General features: G+C 36.9%; 1 protein-coding gene across 1 annotated transcript in view; it reads right to left on the bottom strand.

The window, feature by feature from the left end:
• Positions 1–17048, bottom strand: part of ABCA9 (ATP binding cassette subfamily A member 9) — a 58376-nt gene that overhangs the window by 23093 nt on the left and 18235 nt on the right. The window contains exons 7-21 of the mRNA XM_044921847.1: positions 15822–15963; positions 15397–15582; positions 14388–14535; positions 13814–13982; positions 12975–13036; positions 12105–12215; positions 11296–11471; positions 10848–10967; positions 10494–10632; positions 9767–9857; positions 7306–7445; positions 4055–4174; positions 2700–2893; positions 2509–2534; positions 644–810 (exon numbers count right to left, since the gene is read on the bottom strand). Of these exons, the coding sequence (XP_044777782.1) occupies positions 644–810; positions 2509–2534; positions 2700–2893; positions 4055–4174; positions 7306–7445; positions 9767–9857; positions 10494–10632; positions 10848–10967; positions 11296–11471; positions 12105–12215; positions 12975–13036; positions 13814–13982; positions 14388–14535; positions 15397–15582; positions 15822–15963 (1991 nt within the window). The remainder of the gene's footprint in view (positions 1–643; positions 811–2508; positions 2535–2699; positions 2894–4054; positions 4175–7305; positions 7446–9766; positions 9858–10493; positions 10633–10847; positions 10968–11295; positions 11472–12104; positions 12216–12974; positions 13037–13813; positions 13983–14387; positions 14536–15396; positions 15583–15821; positions 15964–17048) is intronic.

A 17048-nucleotide genomic window follows, 5' to 3' on the forward strand; every position in this document is an offset into this window, starting at 1 on the left:
ATCAAAAGAAGCAAGAGGGAAGTAAAACAACAGGCAAGTAATAATAAAAAACAAAACAAAACAAAACAAAAAAAACCCCTAAAGTAAACTAAATGATGTCACCCAAAGCATACCATAATAAAAGACTGTCTAAGGATTTCCTTAGAAAGGCAGAAATGATGCTATGATACCAAAATCCATTCTGATATCAAAGATGGGACAAGATTACTTTCCCTAGAGCCTAGCCATTTACATGTAATTTGTTAGTGTAAAAATACTATTTAAAGTTAACATCATAATCCTTAAAGATATTAATCTTCTATTTTCTTAGAAATTTGGAACAGATTTTTTTCCAGTGCCCAAGAATGCACAGTACTTTAAAAATGTGGAAAGGCCTCAAAGATCAGTCAATGATTTATCTTACTAAATCCCCTTTGGTTGCTCGGTGCAATCAACTTTAGGATTTAAGTAACCTTGCAAGATGTGTTTCTAAAATAAACTTCCCAACCTTGAATTTTTCATTTTTTAAAATTAATTTCCTATTTGGCCTCATATGTGTTTTCTAAAACATACAGAATTTATTTTTCCCCTCATGGTTTATGTTGTCTGGGGAATCTCTCAAGAAGAACAACACTGAAAAGTTACATTTTAGCTCTATGTTTACCTGTTTTATTGATTACCAGTAAGTGGGTCAGAGGAGCTTGAGGTGGTTGTCCCGGAGAGAGGAAGTACATATTAGGAGTCAGTCCCCAAGAATAACTTTTTTGATATAACTCATAGAATAGATGTTCCAAAAGCTGAGGGCAAAAGCTGATGCCAAAAAGCAATAATCTACATGGAGGAAAATGTAAAAGAAAAAAAAAATCTATAGCAACTTTTGTAGATTTTTAAGTTTGAGTAGATACTGGATATTAAAATAGAAATAAATTCTAAGCACTAATCAAATATAGGAATCATGCTTCCCCCCCACCCCCACCCCTTATTTCTTTTTTCTAAAATGAAATGGTTCCTACGTATCTATGCTTGGTCTTTCTATCTCTCTAAATGCCTCTCCTCCGCCCACCCCCCCCATTTTGGACATGTCACTCAAGCTCATGATGTTGGCTAGGTATGACTCTTAAATATCTCTCCAATTCCTACTTCTTTCCTCTGTTTCCATCTTGCATTTCTTCCTTTTTCTAGACCACTGAACACAGGCATACCACCAACACTCAAACGTACTACACTCTGAAACTTTTTCCCTTCCTGTTCCCAATTTGTATAAATTACGTTTTCTCATTCACTCAAGTTCCCAAGGATCATTTTCCACTAATCTGTCTCCTTTAAGTCTCTTTTCTGAATAGCTGAAAATTTCTATCATATCATCATTATTAGGTGCCTAAAAACTTTTCTCTTCCACTTTTCAAGTTTGGACCTTAATTGTCTCTCTCCTGACCTCTTTCAGTATTGTCCTCAATGACTGTTTTCCTCGTCTCCAGAGTCTACTATTTCTGAGCCATTTTTGCACTGTTGCCCAATTAAGTGCAATTTGGCAATCTGTTTATTTTATTTTATATTTTACAGAGAGAATAAGAGTGAGCGCAAGTGGGGGGAGGGGCAGAGGGCGAGAGAAAGAGAAATCCCCAAGCAGACTCCCAGCTGAGTGCAGAATCTGACACAGGGCTGGATCTCACGACCCTGGGATCATGACATGAGCTGAAATCTAGAGTAGGATGCCCAACAGACAAGCCACCCAGTGCCCCTCCCTGGCAATCTGTTCTAATTATGTCAATCATCTTTTCAAACAAAAAAGAAAACTTCAATACTTCATTACTAGTCATAAAGCCCAAACTCTTCAGCTGTATGTAATACGTTATCAAAATTATTTTTTACTTTTCTGGATCCTTCATGTTGTAATCAACTCAAATTGATAATAGCTCTTCTGAGTTTTCATGTATCTCCATACTCAGTATTGCCCCCTCTGCCTGAATTTCCATCCTCCTTTCTTTCCTTGGCTAACTGTTACATTTTCCTACACCAGACTCCATTTCTCCCTCATATAAAACGATTTTTCTGATGCCCATATTGGAACATAATCTTTCACATATTGAATGTTCTGGTTGACAATATTGTCTAATCTTATGCTATGGTTTTGAGTGTACTTCTAATTACCTTCAAGAGCCAAATCTCATGTCTGATTTATTTTGATAAGTGTTACAGATATTTAACATAGAGTGTTATGCAGAAGTGCTAACAAATATTTTTTAATGAATGATTCCTGGCTGGAGAGCAGGATTTTTGCAAGGAGGTATTACTCAATGAACAACCCGAAGCTATAGGGAAATGTGTGAACCATGAAGCAGGTTCCAGAGAGTGGATGGCTCAGATCCAGCCTGGCACAGGGCTATTTGGGCAAAGAGGAAGTTCTGGGGATGGGACCCAAGTGCTAACTTCCATGCTTCAGAAAAACGATTTCAACCCTTGGATAAGAGCAGAGTCTGTGTGAAATTAAGAGAAAAAGCCCAAACTTTACCGGGTTTAATTACATACCCACCAAAGCAATTGGAAATTGTTTTCTGTGTTAAAAAAAGACCACATGCAATTGCTGGAATTTATCTCAGAGGGTTTTTTTGTGTGTTTTGTTTGTTTGTTTATTTGTTTGTTTTTGTTTTTTTCCCCTTGAATTTATTTTGAGAGCACTAACCCAACATATCTGAAACACTTGGGTACTCACATGGTCAACAGAGTTTTTTTTTTTCATTCTTTAACTTGAGGAAGCGAACTTTTGCTATTGCATAGAGCTGCTGTCTCCAGAGAGCCATGCCGCTGATTGATTTCTTTGTTTCCTTAAAGGAAGACAAAATTTGTTCCAGCTCAACAAGGCCTCCTGTGTCTTTTGTCCTATTACTTTGTAACTCTCCCCAAATTCCAACATCTATAAAACATAAAATCAATAATTTATAATGTGTCATTTTAGATGTGCATTACTTAGATTTTTCTATGACCATCTTTTCACCAAATGGTGTTGGAGTAGAGAATCTTGGGCAAAGATGCTAATAAATGAATTCATGGCATTATGAGAGTAACTACCAAAGAAAAGGAAACAGAGCAAAAAAAAAAAAAAGGCATAATACAAGAAGAAAAACTAATGACATAATGAAAGAAATCTTGTATTTTCTTTTTAAAAAGGTTTATGTCTATAGCTTTAAGGACTTAATTTATTCTAGGGAAATCAATGAAAGAAACCCATTTTTAGCCTAGAAAAATCTACTCATTGCAAAAAATAAACTATCAGTATTTCTGACTAAGGTGGAAGAGTTGGTATATATATAGAACCCTCCCCATCCCCTTCCAAGGGTATAAAATTGGTAGAGACAATATTTTTTCATGTAGCCATGGTTGAAAACAAGAAAAAAGTTACCTGTTTTGGAAGACAAGCCTAGAGAAACTGATCAGCTCTAGACTTTGAGAAAGCTATAGTATATGTATATTAAAAGTTAAGCATAACCACAAGTATATAACTTCAAAAGTGGATAAAAGAGGGAAAGAGGTATTTTTAAAAACCCACTCAATCAATAAAAAATAGAAAATGGAAAAAAAAAAAGGACATAGAAAAGAGTAAACCGGAAACAAGGAATTATCTTAGATCAAGTAGAGAGGACTTTCCAAGGAATGGCAATTATACCAACAGCAAATCTTTCCAATAACAACAATGTAACCCTGAAGATATTGGAACAGTAGCCTCAAAATGTTACAAGAAAAGTTAACTGTCAAGATACAATTTTAATTTCTTTCTCTCTACAGCACTTACATTATATATTTATTGTCTACTCCATGAGGACCTAGTCTTGTACACTGCTATATCCCACACCCCCAGTAAAATGCATAGTACAAAATAAGGAATTTAAGAGGGGGGACCAGTATTGGGAGAAAAGGGAAGAAGGAGATAGAAATATATCTCTTCTCTGCTCTAAGTTTTCCCAAGACCAGACTGAATCAGAGCACCTCCAAAAGCAAACAACCTCATCATTCAAAGTATATTTTCAAAATAGAATATTCTACAGAAAGATAAAATTGAAGTTTCTTTTGTTTTTACCTGATTCATCAATAGCTGATTTTCCTTCTAATTTCAAGAACACTTCATTCAAAGTTGTCATGGAAACACCATAATTCTCAATGCCCTGGTTAGAGCATCTGTCAAGATCCCTGTAAAGATCTAAAAGTAGTCAGAAAAATGCATTAGAAGAATATAATTTGTAATGAGATTGATAGTAACTATATTTTTCAACAATAGAGAACATGTGTGATAGGCCAAAAGCATTCATAAGAAACAAAGCTATGATATAGATATTCCCTTATTTCTAAAATAACCTATATAGTGTGTGTCCATGTCTTGAGTATAAAATTGTAATCATCTATGTTTCATTCTTGGAAAGCTACATATGCAGAGTTCTCTAAGAAATACTATGTTTTATTTATTCTGTTTTTAAAAAATTAATTCTGTTTGATAATGGGAGTGTAATAAATGAACTGAATGCTTGTGGTCTCCCATAAATCCATATGTTGAAACCCTACCCTCCAGGCGTGATGGTATTAGGAAGTGGGGGCTTTGGGAGGTAATTAGGATTAGATGAAGTCCTGAGGGTGGAGCTTTGATTAATGGGATTAATACCTTTGAAAGAATCACAAGAAAGCTGGCTTCCTCTCCCTGCTTCTTGCCATATGTGAATACAAGAAGTCTGCACTCTGTAACCCCAAAGAGGTAATTCACTGGAACCCAAAGGTGCTGGAACCCAGATCTTGGACTTCCCGGCCTACAGAACCGTCAAAAATCAGTATGCTGTTTGTAAGCCCCCCAGCCCATGGTATGTGTTATAGCACCCCCAACTGACTAAGGTAGGAAATATTAAATTCTAAAACCTTGTTAATTCAGGAATATTATTCCCAAAACTGAGAGAAGAATGCTCTTAGGAATAACTAGTAGGCAGTAAAATAACAAATGCAAAATAACTAATGTTTATAGAAATAATTAGGTGCTGCACAATCTTCCCTAGTTTAGAGAAATATATAAGTTAAAGGAAAGGATGAAGTATGTATGTAATTTTGCATTTACTCTATCTCTCTTTTTCAGCTTCTGACCACAGTATGAAGATTACACAAGAGCCTTCAAAGAAGGTAGGTCTTGAGAGACAAAGCATAAGAGACTCTTAACTAGGGCGCCTGAGTGGCTCAGATGGTTAAGCGTCTGCCTTCGGCTCAGGTCATGATCCCAGGGTCCTGGGATCGAGTCCCGCATCGGGCTCCCTGCTAGGCGGGGAGCCTGCTTCTCCCTCTGCCTCTGCCTCTCTCTCTCTCTCTCTCTCTGACTCTCATGAATAAATAAATAAAACATTTAAAAAAAAAAAGAGAGAGGGGCGCCTGGGTGGCTCAGATGGTTAAGTGTCTGCCTTCGGCTCAGGTCATGATCCCAGGGTCCTGGAATCGAGCCCCACATCGGGCTCCTGGCTAAGCAGGGAGCCTGCTTCTCCCTCTGCCTCTGCCTCTCCCCCTGCTCATGCTCTCTCTCTATCTCTGTGTCTCAAATGAATAAATAAAATCTTTAAAAAAAAAAAAAGAGACTCTTAACTATAGGAAACACATTGAGGGTTGCTGGAGGGGACTGGGGGTAGGGAGATGGGGTAACTGGGTGATGGGCATTAAGGAGGGCACATGATAGAATGAGCACTAGGTGTTATATGCAACTGATGAATCACTGAACTCTACCTCTGAAACTAATTATACACTATATGTTAATTAATTGAATTTAAATAAAAAAAGGGACATCGTGCTGCAAAAAAATTTTAAAAAGAAGGTAGGTCTTTATAGGGATTAGTAGGTCATTTGGCAGGGTTTTTTTTTTTTTTTGATACTGGGAATAGTTTGGGGGAAGTTCAGGAAAATGTGAAGTAGAATAAAGGATAAACTAATTCAAATATTGGGAGAAATTAAAGGTATCTATCTTAAGGGTATGTTAGATAAATAAAAATACAGATGTAGTCATGATTCCTAAGTGTTGGTTCTTTTTCAGTCTTTCTTTAAATTGTGCATTCCCCTTTGAAATGCATTTAACAAATAATCAGGTAACACTTTGCTTTGTGGGTTTCATAAAGGTTTCTGCTTCCATAGGTTACGTATATCAAAGACATGGTATACACATCTAAGACTGCTGTGATCTCACTGATTCTAAGATAATACATTTCATCATCTTTTACCATATTTGAAATGAGAATGTATCACAAATGCTGGTATGTCATTGTCTGTTTCTTTCTTGGTAACACATCCTAGAGCTGAGGCTGTCTTAGACTTGGAGAAATAACCATAGCTTCTATGTCAGGTATGATTCCAGGTGCTGTGCTTATTTTTAATATTTTAAGAATATATGTAAATATATTAAATAATTTAATCCTCATGAGAATCCTATAAAGTTAGTACTCTCATTATTCCCTTGTTACAAACAGGGAAATTGAAGTACAGAAAGGTAATATAACCTGTCCAGAATAATGGAGCTCCTGACAGCTCTGCTGGGATTTGAACATACCCAGTCTGGCTCTAGTATCCCAGCTTTCAATCACCGCACCCTACTGTCTAGTACTATATTTCTTTATGAACCGTGATTATGGCAGGCTTATTGATTCAAGCAGGCAGCCCCGGAGCCATTACCCTCCATTAAAAGCTGGCAAATTCCTTGAACTCAAAATAAACACATTCTATGGTTATACTTTTTTTTTTTTTTAATGCAGTCTACCTCAAAACTCTTGGCAAATGAAATCATATTGGGAGACCAGGTAGAAAACTGGGAATGGCAATGAGCCTCCAGGCTTCCGTATTTGCGGCAAAGCTGTGAGTTTAGAATTGATCATAATTACTATTCGGTTACTTAGATTATAACATTATGTCACGGTGTTTATAACAAAACCATCTACATGTGGCAGTGTACCACTCCCTTTGCTCCCATTTAACACTCTATGCTGTTTTCACAGACCCCTCCTTGCCGGACCAGGTTCTCTCATTCATTCCTGAAACAAATGTCCCAAATATTCTTAATTTTAGCTTGATGTGGTCCTGTACCTCTTAACTGCCCAGATTGCCACTTGAAGCATATTTAGCATCTTTTGCCTCAGTTTCCTCATAAGTGATCTGGGGATAATATCAGGGGCTAATATTAGCAGTAACTTTGGGGAATATTAAAGGATTATGCACAGTGCCATGCACTTAGCAAGAATAAAAATGTCATCCATCATTCTTGAGGCCACCGTTATCATTAGTAACATCATTATAAATCATTCTATGGTCTCTATGTTCTGTTACCTGGAAATTTGTTTGTCCTCTCCAAAGGCAAAATATATATGAGCTTTTCTTCACTTTGTGCTGTTAATTTGGCATCAGGGATGTGCTGTTTAACAAGTGATGTTATATTGTCTGGATCACACATTTCATTCAGATGCAAACTGACATTTAAAAAGAGCATGTTAATGCTATTTTTATCCAATACCATCTCTACAAACAATTGTAGTATGTTTGTCACTTCATTAATATTTATGAGACTATATATATATAGACTATATATATATATATACATATATATATATATAATCTAATGCAAGAAGCAAGACTTAAAAATAAATTGTCCAAAGATAGTCCACATTAATATAGTCCAAACTAGATAATCTAGAGACACTAGTATAAGGGATAATAACTCAAGGATTATTATTTGGAGGAAAGATATATTCAGCTAGATGTTGGCTGAAGGGAGGTGGAGGAAATGCCTGATTTTGTCTCCATCTATCCAAAAGCTCAGCTTTGAATTTCCCCTTTGCAGTAAAGTATGGGTTTTGCAAAAACTAAGACTTGAACACGGTGAACACAGACACAGGGGTAACTTGATAGAGTCATTAAGAACATGGTCCTAATGTCCCACTAATCCACATTCCAGAACTCAGGCTTAAGGTCTTCCAGTATCAAATTTCCATCAAAATTCCAATCAGTGTTCTTATACTCAGTTCTCAAAGAATTTCAAAAGACAGATTAATATAAAGTATGCATGTGATCACACAGAGCCTTGCACCAAGTAAACCTTCAATATATGTTAGCTGGTTTTATCATTTTTATTGTCCAAAATTTATTCGAGTCAAAGCTGATCTGTCTTCTTGGTGAGAACATGTAAAGTTCTTCATGAAATCATCAGATTTTAGAAGCACCATTATTAGTCACATCCACTGAAATTTACTGGGGCTATCAAATGATGAGGACATCACTTTGATGATACAAACCTAAAAAATCAATTTTAGGTAAAACTATTCTGTGTTTACAAGGCCCAATGCAACACACGATCCAGGATCCCAAACAGAAAGAATACAGAACTTTCCCTGGAGGAGCTTGGAACATAGCAGTCAAATAAAGCAGCATATTATAGAAGAAGTGAGGAAGAGGGAAGTTAAGTCAATTAAGCAATGTGGATATTATTACCACTATTATATAAATGAAATCACTGAGGATCAAAGACCAGTTAATTAAGTTGACTGAGGCAACAGTTCAAAATAGTGCTGCCCAGGTTCCAGAAAAGAGGATGCTTATTAAGGAGAAAATATTCAAAAAAGACTTTCAAGAATGGATAAGACTTGAACTTGGCTAAAATGGGTTGGAGGAGGACATGTCAAACAGACATCCTCCCTTGAGCAGAGAGAAGACAACTAAATCACAGAACATACTTAGAAAACAGTGAGGGGTCCATTTTAGTTGGAAGGTATTGATTCAATTAGATTGTACCAAGCAATCATGATGGAATGGTAGATTTGATAAGATTAAACCCTCAGTAAATAATGTACAGAATACATTTAACCTCTGAGGATAAAGTGCCTTAAATTATTTTTTAAGAAATACTAATACTGGGCCCCTGGGTGGCTCAGCTGGTTAAGCGACCGCCTTCAGCTAGGTCATGATCCTGGAGTCCCAGGATCGAGTCCCATATCGGGCTCCTTGCTCAGCAGGGGGTCTGCTTCTCCCTCTGACCCTCCCCCCGTCATGCTCGCTCTCTCTTATTCTCTCTCTCAAATAAATAAATAAAATCTTAAAAAAAAAAGAAACACTAATATTTTAGCAGGAAGTATAGGGAGAGATTCATATCACGCCTATAATCTTGGCCCAAAGATTCTACCACTTTAAGTAATGTGAGATTGGGTATATTACTAAAACTCCCTGACATGTCAGAGGCTATCAATACCATCTTCTTACAGTTATCTGAAGGATTAAATATGATTATATGAGTATTCCATATGTAAATATCTTAGCAAGAACCTAGAGCATAGCCAATATGGAATAAGTGATAGACATTACTTAATAATAATAATAATAATAATAATAATAATTAATAATGATATTAATTACTATCAGGAAGAGAAGAAGATAAGAAAAGAATGAGGGAGAAGATGAAGTCAGGGAGAACAGAGAGGAGACTTGAAATTGTCACAATGAACAAAAAGAAGCATTGGAAAAATGTTGGGAGAGGGTTGGAATGCCATTAAATTTCTCTTTGCAAACAATGTGTTGTGAAAATATTTTCCAAAAATGTGGTTTAAACTTAGCTTAATCATCCTTGTAGTCTCCATGTCTACAATCCCACCTGCCGTTCATTCTAGCTAAGAAGGAGATCAGTTGTTCTAACACAGCGCTCTTGAAAGGATCTTAATAATTTTGTAGCCCACTTTAACATACTAATACGATCTCTTGTCTGCAACATGTTCTAATATGTCTCCAACAACACAGGTTGTACCTTAAATGGTAGCCGATGCCCCATTTCTTCTTCAGGAATAGAGAAGAGCCCGCACACTTCAGCCTCCCATTGGATATAAACACCTTCCTATCTAAGCAGAAAAGAAAAACAATGCATTGTGTCAAGAGGTTATTCTCTCACTGTTTATAAAAGAACAAATCCATTACCAAATAATGCATTTTAGGAGCATGACCCACTAAAATATTTGCATTCTAATTCTGGTCGTACGTAAGCCAATTTCTTTGTTATCCAATAACCTAAATGATATGTTAGTTTATTCTCTAGTATGTTGAGAAAAATTATCATGCAATGGGAGGATCTGTTTCAAGCCAACTGACATTCCTACTGAATAAAACATAGTATATATTTGAGAGTATGCTATATATTTACAACCAATGAGTTGCTTTGCAATAGGATCAGAATACATGTGTGGGACAATGTACATGGAGACGCAGACATTCAAATGGACGACAGCAAGAATCTCCTGTCTTCATGAAAGTCACACATACACCCATAGCAGGTGTGTTGGAACTTATCTACACATATTTCACTCATGTCCCTAATTTCTCACTAAGACACATGAGAGAAAACCGAGAACCACCACGAAAGGACATGGATGGAACTTGAAGGCATTAGGCTAAGTGAGATAAATCAGAGAAAGAGAAAGACAAATACTGTATGATCTCACTTATATGTGGAATCTAAAAAAAAAAAAAAAAAAAATCACCAGCCAGGATGTCAGCCTCATCCATGAACTGGGTACTGAAGAGAATGACTCTATCGGATTTCCTCTCTTTTAGGAGGTTCCATACACAGTGCCTTGAAAGAGGATCTGATCCAGCAGTTGGTTCGTCCAATAGCAAAACCTGCACAGTAGGGAAACATAAAATCATTTTCCACTTTCAGGTAAATTTTTTTAAAAAAACAATATATGTGTAAAAGTGCTTGGGAGAAATATCTTATTACTTAATTTTTCACTTGAACAATTCTTTTATATTTACCATTTGTAAATTCAGTTGGATGGAATACACTAGTTCCACAGTCCTCAAGCTCATTCACCAATAATTAGGGCTCGACTTACCTGAGGGTCTCCTAAAATGGCAATCCCAAAAGTTAGTTTCCTTTTTTGTCCACCGCTTAAATTTTGAGCAAGAATATCTTGAATATTTTCCATCTCCAAGTCCCTTAAAACTTGTTGCATCTAACCAAAAAGGAAAGAAAAGAAGAGGAGAGGAGAGGAGAGGAGAGGAGAGGAGAGGAGAGGAGAGGAGAGGAGAGAAGAGAAGAGAAGAGAAGAGAAGAGAAGAGAAGAGAAGAGAAGAGAAGAGAAGAGAAGAGAAGAGAAAAGGATGTTTAGTCCAAAACCCAGCATGTTTGTTTTAAAAACACAATCATTTTGCTGTTCGTTGCCAAGGGCCTTTTTGCCCTTTTGATGATGCACCATGTAGAAATAACATAAATACATTTAGAACTTTCTAGATAAACAATTTCATGTTCATGGCTGTGTGATATCTAATATGTTCCTCTACCTCTTGTTCCACTTTATGTGGCTGAATCCCTTTTATTTTAGCGAAGAGCCTGAGATTTTCTTTCACAGTGAGGAAGCCAAATTGCACATTGGATTGTGGACAGACTCCAGTGAGCTTGCTAACGGTTTTGGAGTCAGTCATTTCCGAAAGGGTGTGATTATAGATTGTGACCGAACCTAGAAGTAGAAAGGTTGACAGTTAGCAACAGGATAACATGCCATGGTTCATTTAAGATGTTTTAAAGTGAAAAACAATGGGTGTCAAACACTAGAGTCTTTTTTTTTTTTTAAAGATTTTATTTATTTTTTTGACAGAGAGAGACAGCAAGAGAGGGAACACAAGCAGGGGGATTGGGAGAGGGAGAAGCAGGCTTCCCTCGGAGCAGGGAGCCTGATGCAGGGCTCCATCCCAGGACCCTGGGATCATGACCTGAGCCAAAGGCAGACGCTTAACAACTGAGCCACCCAGGTGCCCCCAAACACTAGAGTCTTTTAAGCATACTGGATCTATAAGGAATACACTATTGACTAAAAATGTAATGTTCACAATTTATCTGAACCAGTTGGAGTGAGTATTCATAAAGCTACTTATCTTGAAATATTTAAACCACAAAGATTTTCCTAAATAAACAGAACATACATCTATTAAAAGAATAACTTGAAGAAACTTGTAAAACTTGTCTCTTAAGTACCTGAGGGTGACTAGTAGTTAATGAAATTACTAAGTACTAAAATTAACCAATAAAACTAATTAATAAAATGTGGAGTTAATTTATTTGTCCATGTTCTTGCCTGTAATTATCTCCTCACCTGATGTTGGTTCGGACAGTCCACTGAGCATGTTTAACAGAGTCGTTTTCCCAGCTCCACTGTGACCAAGGAGGGCAGTGATCTGGCCTTCATATATGTCAAATACCAGACCTGGCATTATTACAAAAAGAAATCCCACTCAGAGCCTACATGTTAACTTTACATTTAAAAAAAAAATTTTTTTTTAAGATTTTATTTTTTTATTTAGAGAGTGAGAGCACAGCAGGGGGAGGGGCAGAGGGAGAGGAAGAGAGAGAATCTCAAGCAGACTCCATGCAGCATGTGGAGCCTGACATGGGGCTCGATCTTAGGACCCTGAGTTCATGACTTGAGCCGAAATCAAGAGTCTGACACTTCACCAACTGAGCCACTCAGGTGCCCCACATTCTCCAAAATTTTTATAATTTCTTATAGCATGTGTATTTGGCTAGCAATATTCAAAATAAAATCCATCCCCAAATTCTTCCATTTAAAATTGTATCTCCTATGATACACATTTTAAAGCTATAGCATTGTCATGATATATTATTATGTAATTAACAATTTTTTGGATAAGGGCAGTTTTGTCATTAAAAATAGGTTGACTATAATAAAGATAGTTTATTAGGATTAGGGAGTGTGACGAGTTGAAAATAAAGAACTTCATGATGCAGCCATACATCTTTCAAACCTATAAGGTATCGATGGCACACCCTGACTTTCTAAAATTGTCCGATGGTTTTACATTCACTCAGAAGGAAACGCAATGTGTTGAAATGAAGGAAAATTGTGGTGTCTGGAATATATCTGTTCTTTATCCCCACAAAGACAGTGCAACAATGAGGTGTAGTCACCAAATCAAACAGCCGTGTAAATATGTTAGCTCATTACCTTTCAAGGCTTCTACTTTTTCATGATTTCCTTTTCCATATTCTTTCCTAAGATTTCTTATTCTGAAAAAAAAAAAAAGAGGAAAATGTTTTAAGGACATTGTGGAAGTAGACAGAGGATTGAGAAATCAAGTCTTTGGGGTTGTGAGAAAATTCTGGGGGCTCTTTCCCTCATGTGGGCCCAGGTGATGGGAAAGGCTTTCCTGAGGAGACAATGGCAAATTGAATGATGAACAGAGGTTGAGCAAAGACCCAGGGAAGTTAGGGATTTCTAGTTGTTTGGAAACAAAGCAATCAGCATTGAATAAAACACATCTATCATCTCAGAGGGAAGATATGCACGGCATGAGTACCCTAACTTAGGTTTTCTTCCCATCTCTCTGGATGCCTATCTCCCCTTTTCTGCATCACCTGCCTCTTCCCTCTCCTATTCTTCATTGGGAAGCAAAGAGGTGGGAGGCAGGGTAAATCACAGAGAAAAGGAGAAGAAAGACAAGGGATGCAATGACAGTGTCTGTCATAAAGACAGCAGTCACAGAAAGAGAGAGAACAGCACCAAGAAGAGAGCAAAAAGAAAATGAGAGAAATGGACATATGAAGATTATTTATTCCTTGATGTTTGTTGTTCTGCAATAAGATAGTCGTAAATATAAACGCTGACAATGTGGGAAAGCAAAGTGCTTTTAACAACAATGGTGGCATTTCACAAGTGGGATGGCCTGGATGTAGGTGGGTACAAAGAGGCACCCAGGAAATCTTTGTCACACCTGTATTTTGCCAGATAGACCTCTGGTCCCTGACCTGTTCTCCCTTTGCACTTTTGTATAATTTATTTATTACCTGATGGCTTCTTTCCCGTGGAATTCTGGAGACACTGGTTCAAAAGAGTCGTTGGATGAAGAATCTGAATCTATTTCATTCTCAAGGGCCAAATGACCAGCCCTTTGGTGTTGAAACCAAAAAGAGGATTTCAGGAAAAACCAAGGAGAACATCGATGTCCATATTCAGCTACACGAACAGGAGGCAATTGAACATTGCATCAGTCACCACTTTAAGGATTAGTGACCTCAGGACAGCTTGTCAAGGCAACTGCTTTGGGAAGTATTTAGACACCCTTAAGATCCAGTCCCAAGCACTAGCTTTCTTCATCTAGCGCTAATATAAGCACTAATAGTATAATTATCCTTCATCTCTTGCAAGCGTCTCTTTTTAAAAAGAAACAATTTAAAGTATTGTGGTAGAACAAGATCTTAGAAAGCGATTCTATAAACAAAGTGCAGAATACCATTGGGCTCATTTTAGAAATTTTGGAAAAAAATGCTTGATAATTTATACCCGATATGTTGTAGACAGTTATTTTATAGAAATGCACTGAATGAAATTACACTGAATGACAATTCAGTTACTACTTACTGGGCAAAATTTTGTCAAAATATAATGTCAAAGCCAAATACAGAAGAGCATCAAAAACCAACACGAAAAGAGTAGCTATTATTAGGTATGGGTTGTCTGAAGAATCCAAATGGATGTTAGAATTCACATCATAGTCCAAATGTATAAGCTGGAAAAAAAGATGCATACATTGAATTTTAAAAAGATAAACAGAGTATTAAGAATTATTATTGTCTTATTTCTGCTGAACCCTGGGATTGAAAAAGATAAATAAAACACAGTTCCTGTCTTCACAGAGCTCTAATCTACTGGAAGACATAGCAGTGAATCCATCTAGCTACAAAGCAATTTGGGAAGTTAGTGGAGGTAGGTACTAAGGACTTAGAGACCCCTGGGAAGAAGTAGGCAAATCCTCTGGGAAGTAAAAACTCAAAGGGGGGGTTGCCTAAGGATTTCATCAGGTGTAGGATGGGGGGCAAAGGGGCATTCTAGAAAGGGGATACTATTTGAAAGTAAAAACATGAAAAGCTGAAAGTACTTCAGTGGTCACAAGAATAATTTCTTATTATAGTGAGATGCAATGAGTTTATACATAATGTAACCTTTCATGTAGCATTTTACAGTTACGATGTCACACCTAGAATTAAATTTTCTGAGAAGAGGTTCAGTTTCATGTACAACTGGCCAATTAAAAAGAAAAATTTATTTCCATTGAATTCCTGGTTTTCAAATACTTGCGATAATATTAAGGGTCATGTTTCCTGTGCACTAAATTAGTTAATTGTTCATTGGGACAACCCATTGAAAATAAAAGCTGACCCACATCGATAATAGAGTATCAACCTATATTAATGACTTAAAATAAAGCCAGTTACGCTGAGAGAGAAAAATGAAAACCTCCCCGATACCTTGGATGTGTATCTTTACAAAAGCGGATGAGGATTTTGATGCTTAGAACATAGAGCATGAATTCCTCAGAGAGAATTTTTTAATGTTCTGTAAAAAATGAAATAGTTATATTAACTCTTACCTCAGCCATTCCAGCAGTGAAAGCAAAAGGGCTAAGAAGACATAGGGTCCATTCCAAAAATGCAGGAAGATGTCTGTACAATGCAGTGAATCCCAGACTCCCCCAAAAGACAGTAAGGAGAAAGACAACCAATCCAGTAAGGAAAGGTTTCTTTATCAACACGCTCATCAGGAAAGCTAAAGTTATCTGAGAGGAGAGAAAAACTTCAGGTAGTATATAATTCTCTGAGAATCATCAGTAGCATAATAAAAAGAATTTCATAATATAAAAATATATAACATCCAATCCTCCACCCCCACCCCCCAGATACTGTCTCATGCAAATACTCATATACTGCAAACAGAAACAGAAGAGGTGTGACCAGAATTGGTGAGAAATGACTGGTTTCTCTGAGAGAGAGAGAGAGATTAAATTTATCAACTCACCAAAGACAGGCCATAGAGGAGAAAGAGGGTGAAGACCACCACAAAGCCAGTTAGGACGACAACTTGGGCAGATTTTACAATAAGAGCCATCAAAGTAGCCACAATAAAGATGAAGCCAGCATACATCAAACCCCAGGAGAGCCTAGCACAGAAACGAAGCATCAGTTCAAGGGCTGGTACTTTATCACTGTATTTATGCACTTACTCTGCAAATGATTTGGGAAGCTTACTCTATATTAAGAGTAAAGGGAGTACCTTATATCAAGAGCTAAGAGATTAGAAAACTTCTCTGTCCCCAAAGTTCATATGCTACCGGGGAAAGTAGACAATAAGTACACAGGTAAAATAGGTGACTAATTGCAAAATAAAGAAATAGACTGAGTCATATAATGAGGGTAACTGGGAACAGTTTTCTGGGAAAACATCTATGACCGACATGTCCGTTCTGGACTTCTTCTTTCAGTAAAGTATAAACACCAGGGACAAAAACCAGATGATGAAGCAGGGATCAGCAAACTTTTTCTCTGATGAGCCAGATAGTAAATCTTTCAGGCTTTTCGGACCATATGGTCTCTTGCAACTACTGAAGTCTGCCTTTGTGTTCACGGACAACGTTCAAATGACTGGGCTCTGCTTCAACAACAATTTATTTGTAGACAATGATGTCTGAATTTCATATATGCTTTTGTGTGCCATAAAATATTATTGTTCTTTTGATTTTTTTTAGGCGTTTTCATAAAAGCCATTCCTAGCTTGCAGATTGTTCAAAAAAGGGCCATAGTTTGCCAACCACTGATACAGACAATCAGATTAGGCTTAGGAATACAGAGATACAGAAAGACAGATGGATGCAAAGATATGTTTTTCTTGCTATCAATGCCAAAGAAACAGGAAGAAAGTTTTTTATAGGGGAAAGAGAACAAGCTTTCTAATCATACAGATGTAGGTTCAGGTTTTCTGTGCTGCACTGTAACTATATGATCTGAGAGGTAGAATCTCTTTAAATTTCCTTACTGTCTATTGAAAAATAATAAGAGAATTAAACAAAATGTTGTATGTTATGTGTTTAATGTGGCAACTGGTTTATAACAAGTCCACGTGAACACTTAAATTTCTTTACTTCAAAGTTTAAATGCCATCATGTCTTGCCTAATTGTAACAATGCCCTTTGCTCAATCACTTCTGTTCATCTGAAATTGTTCATCTCTCTGTGTCCCATAAACTTCT

This window comes from Neomonachus schauinslandi, chromosome 15, assembly GCF_002201575.2.
Source record: "Neomonachus schauinslandi chromosome 15, ASM220157v2, whole genome shotgun sequence".
NCBI lineage: Eukaryota > Metazoa > Chordata > Mammalia > Carnivora > Phocidae > Neomonachus > Neomonachus schauinslandi.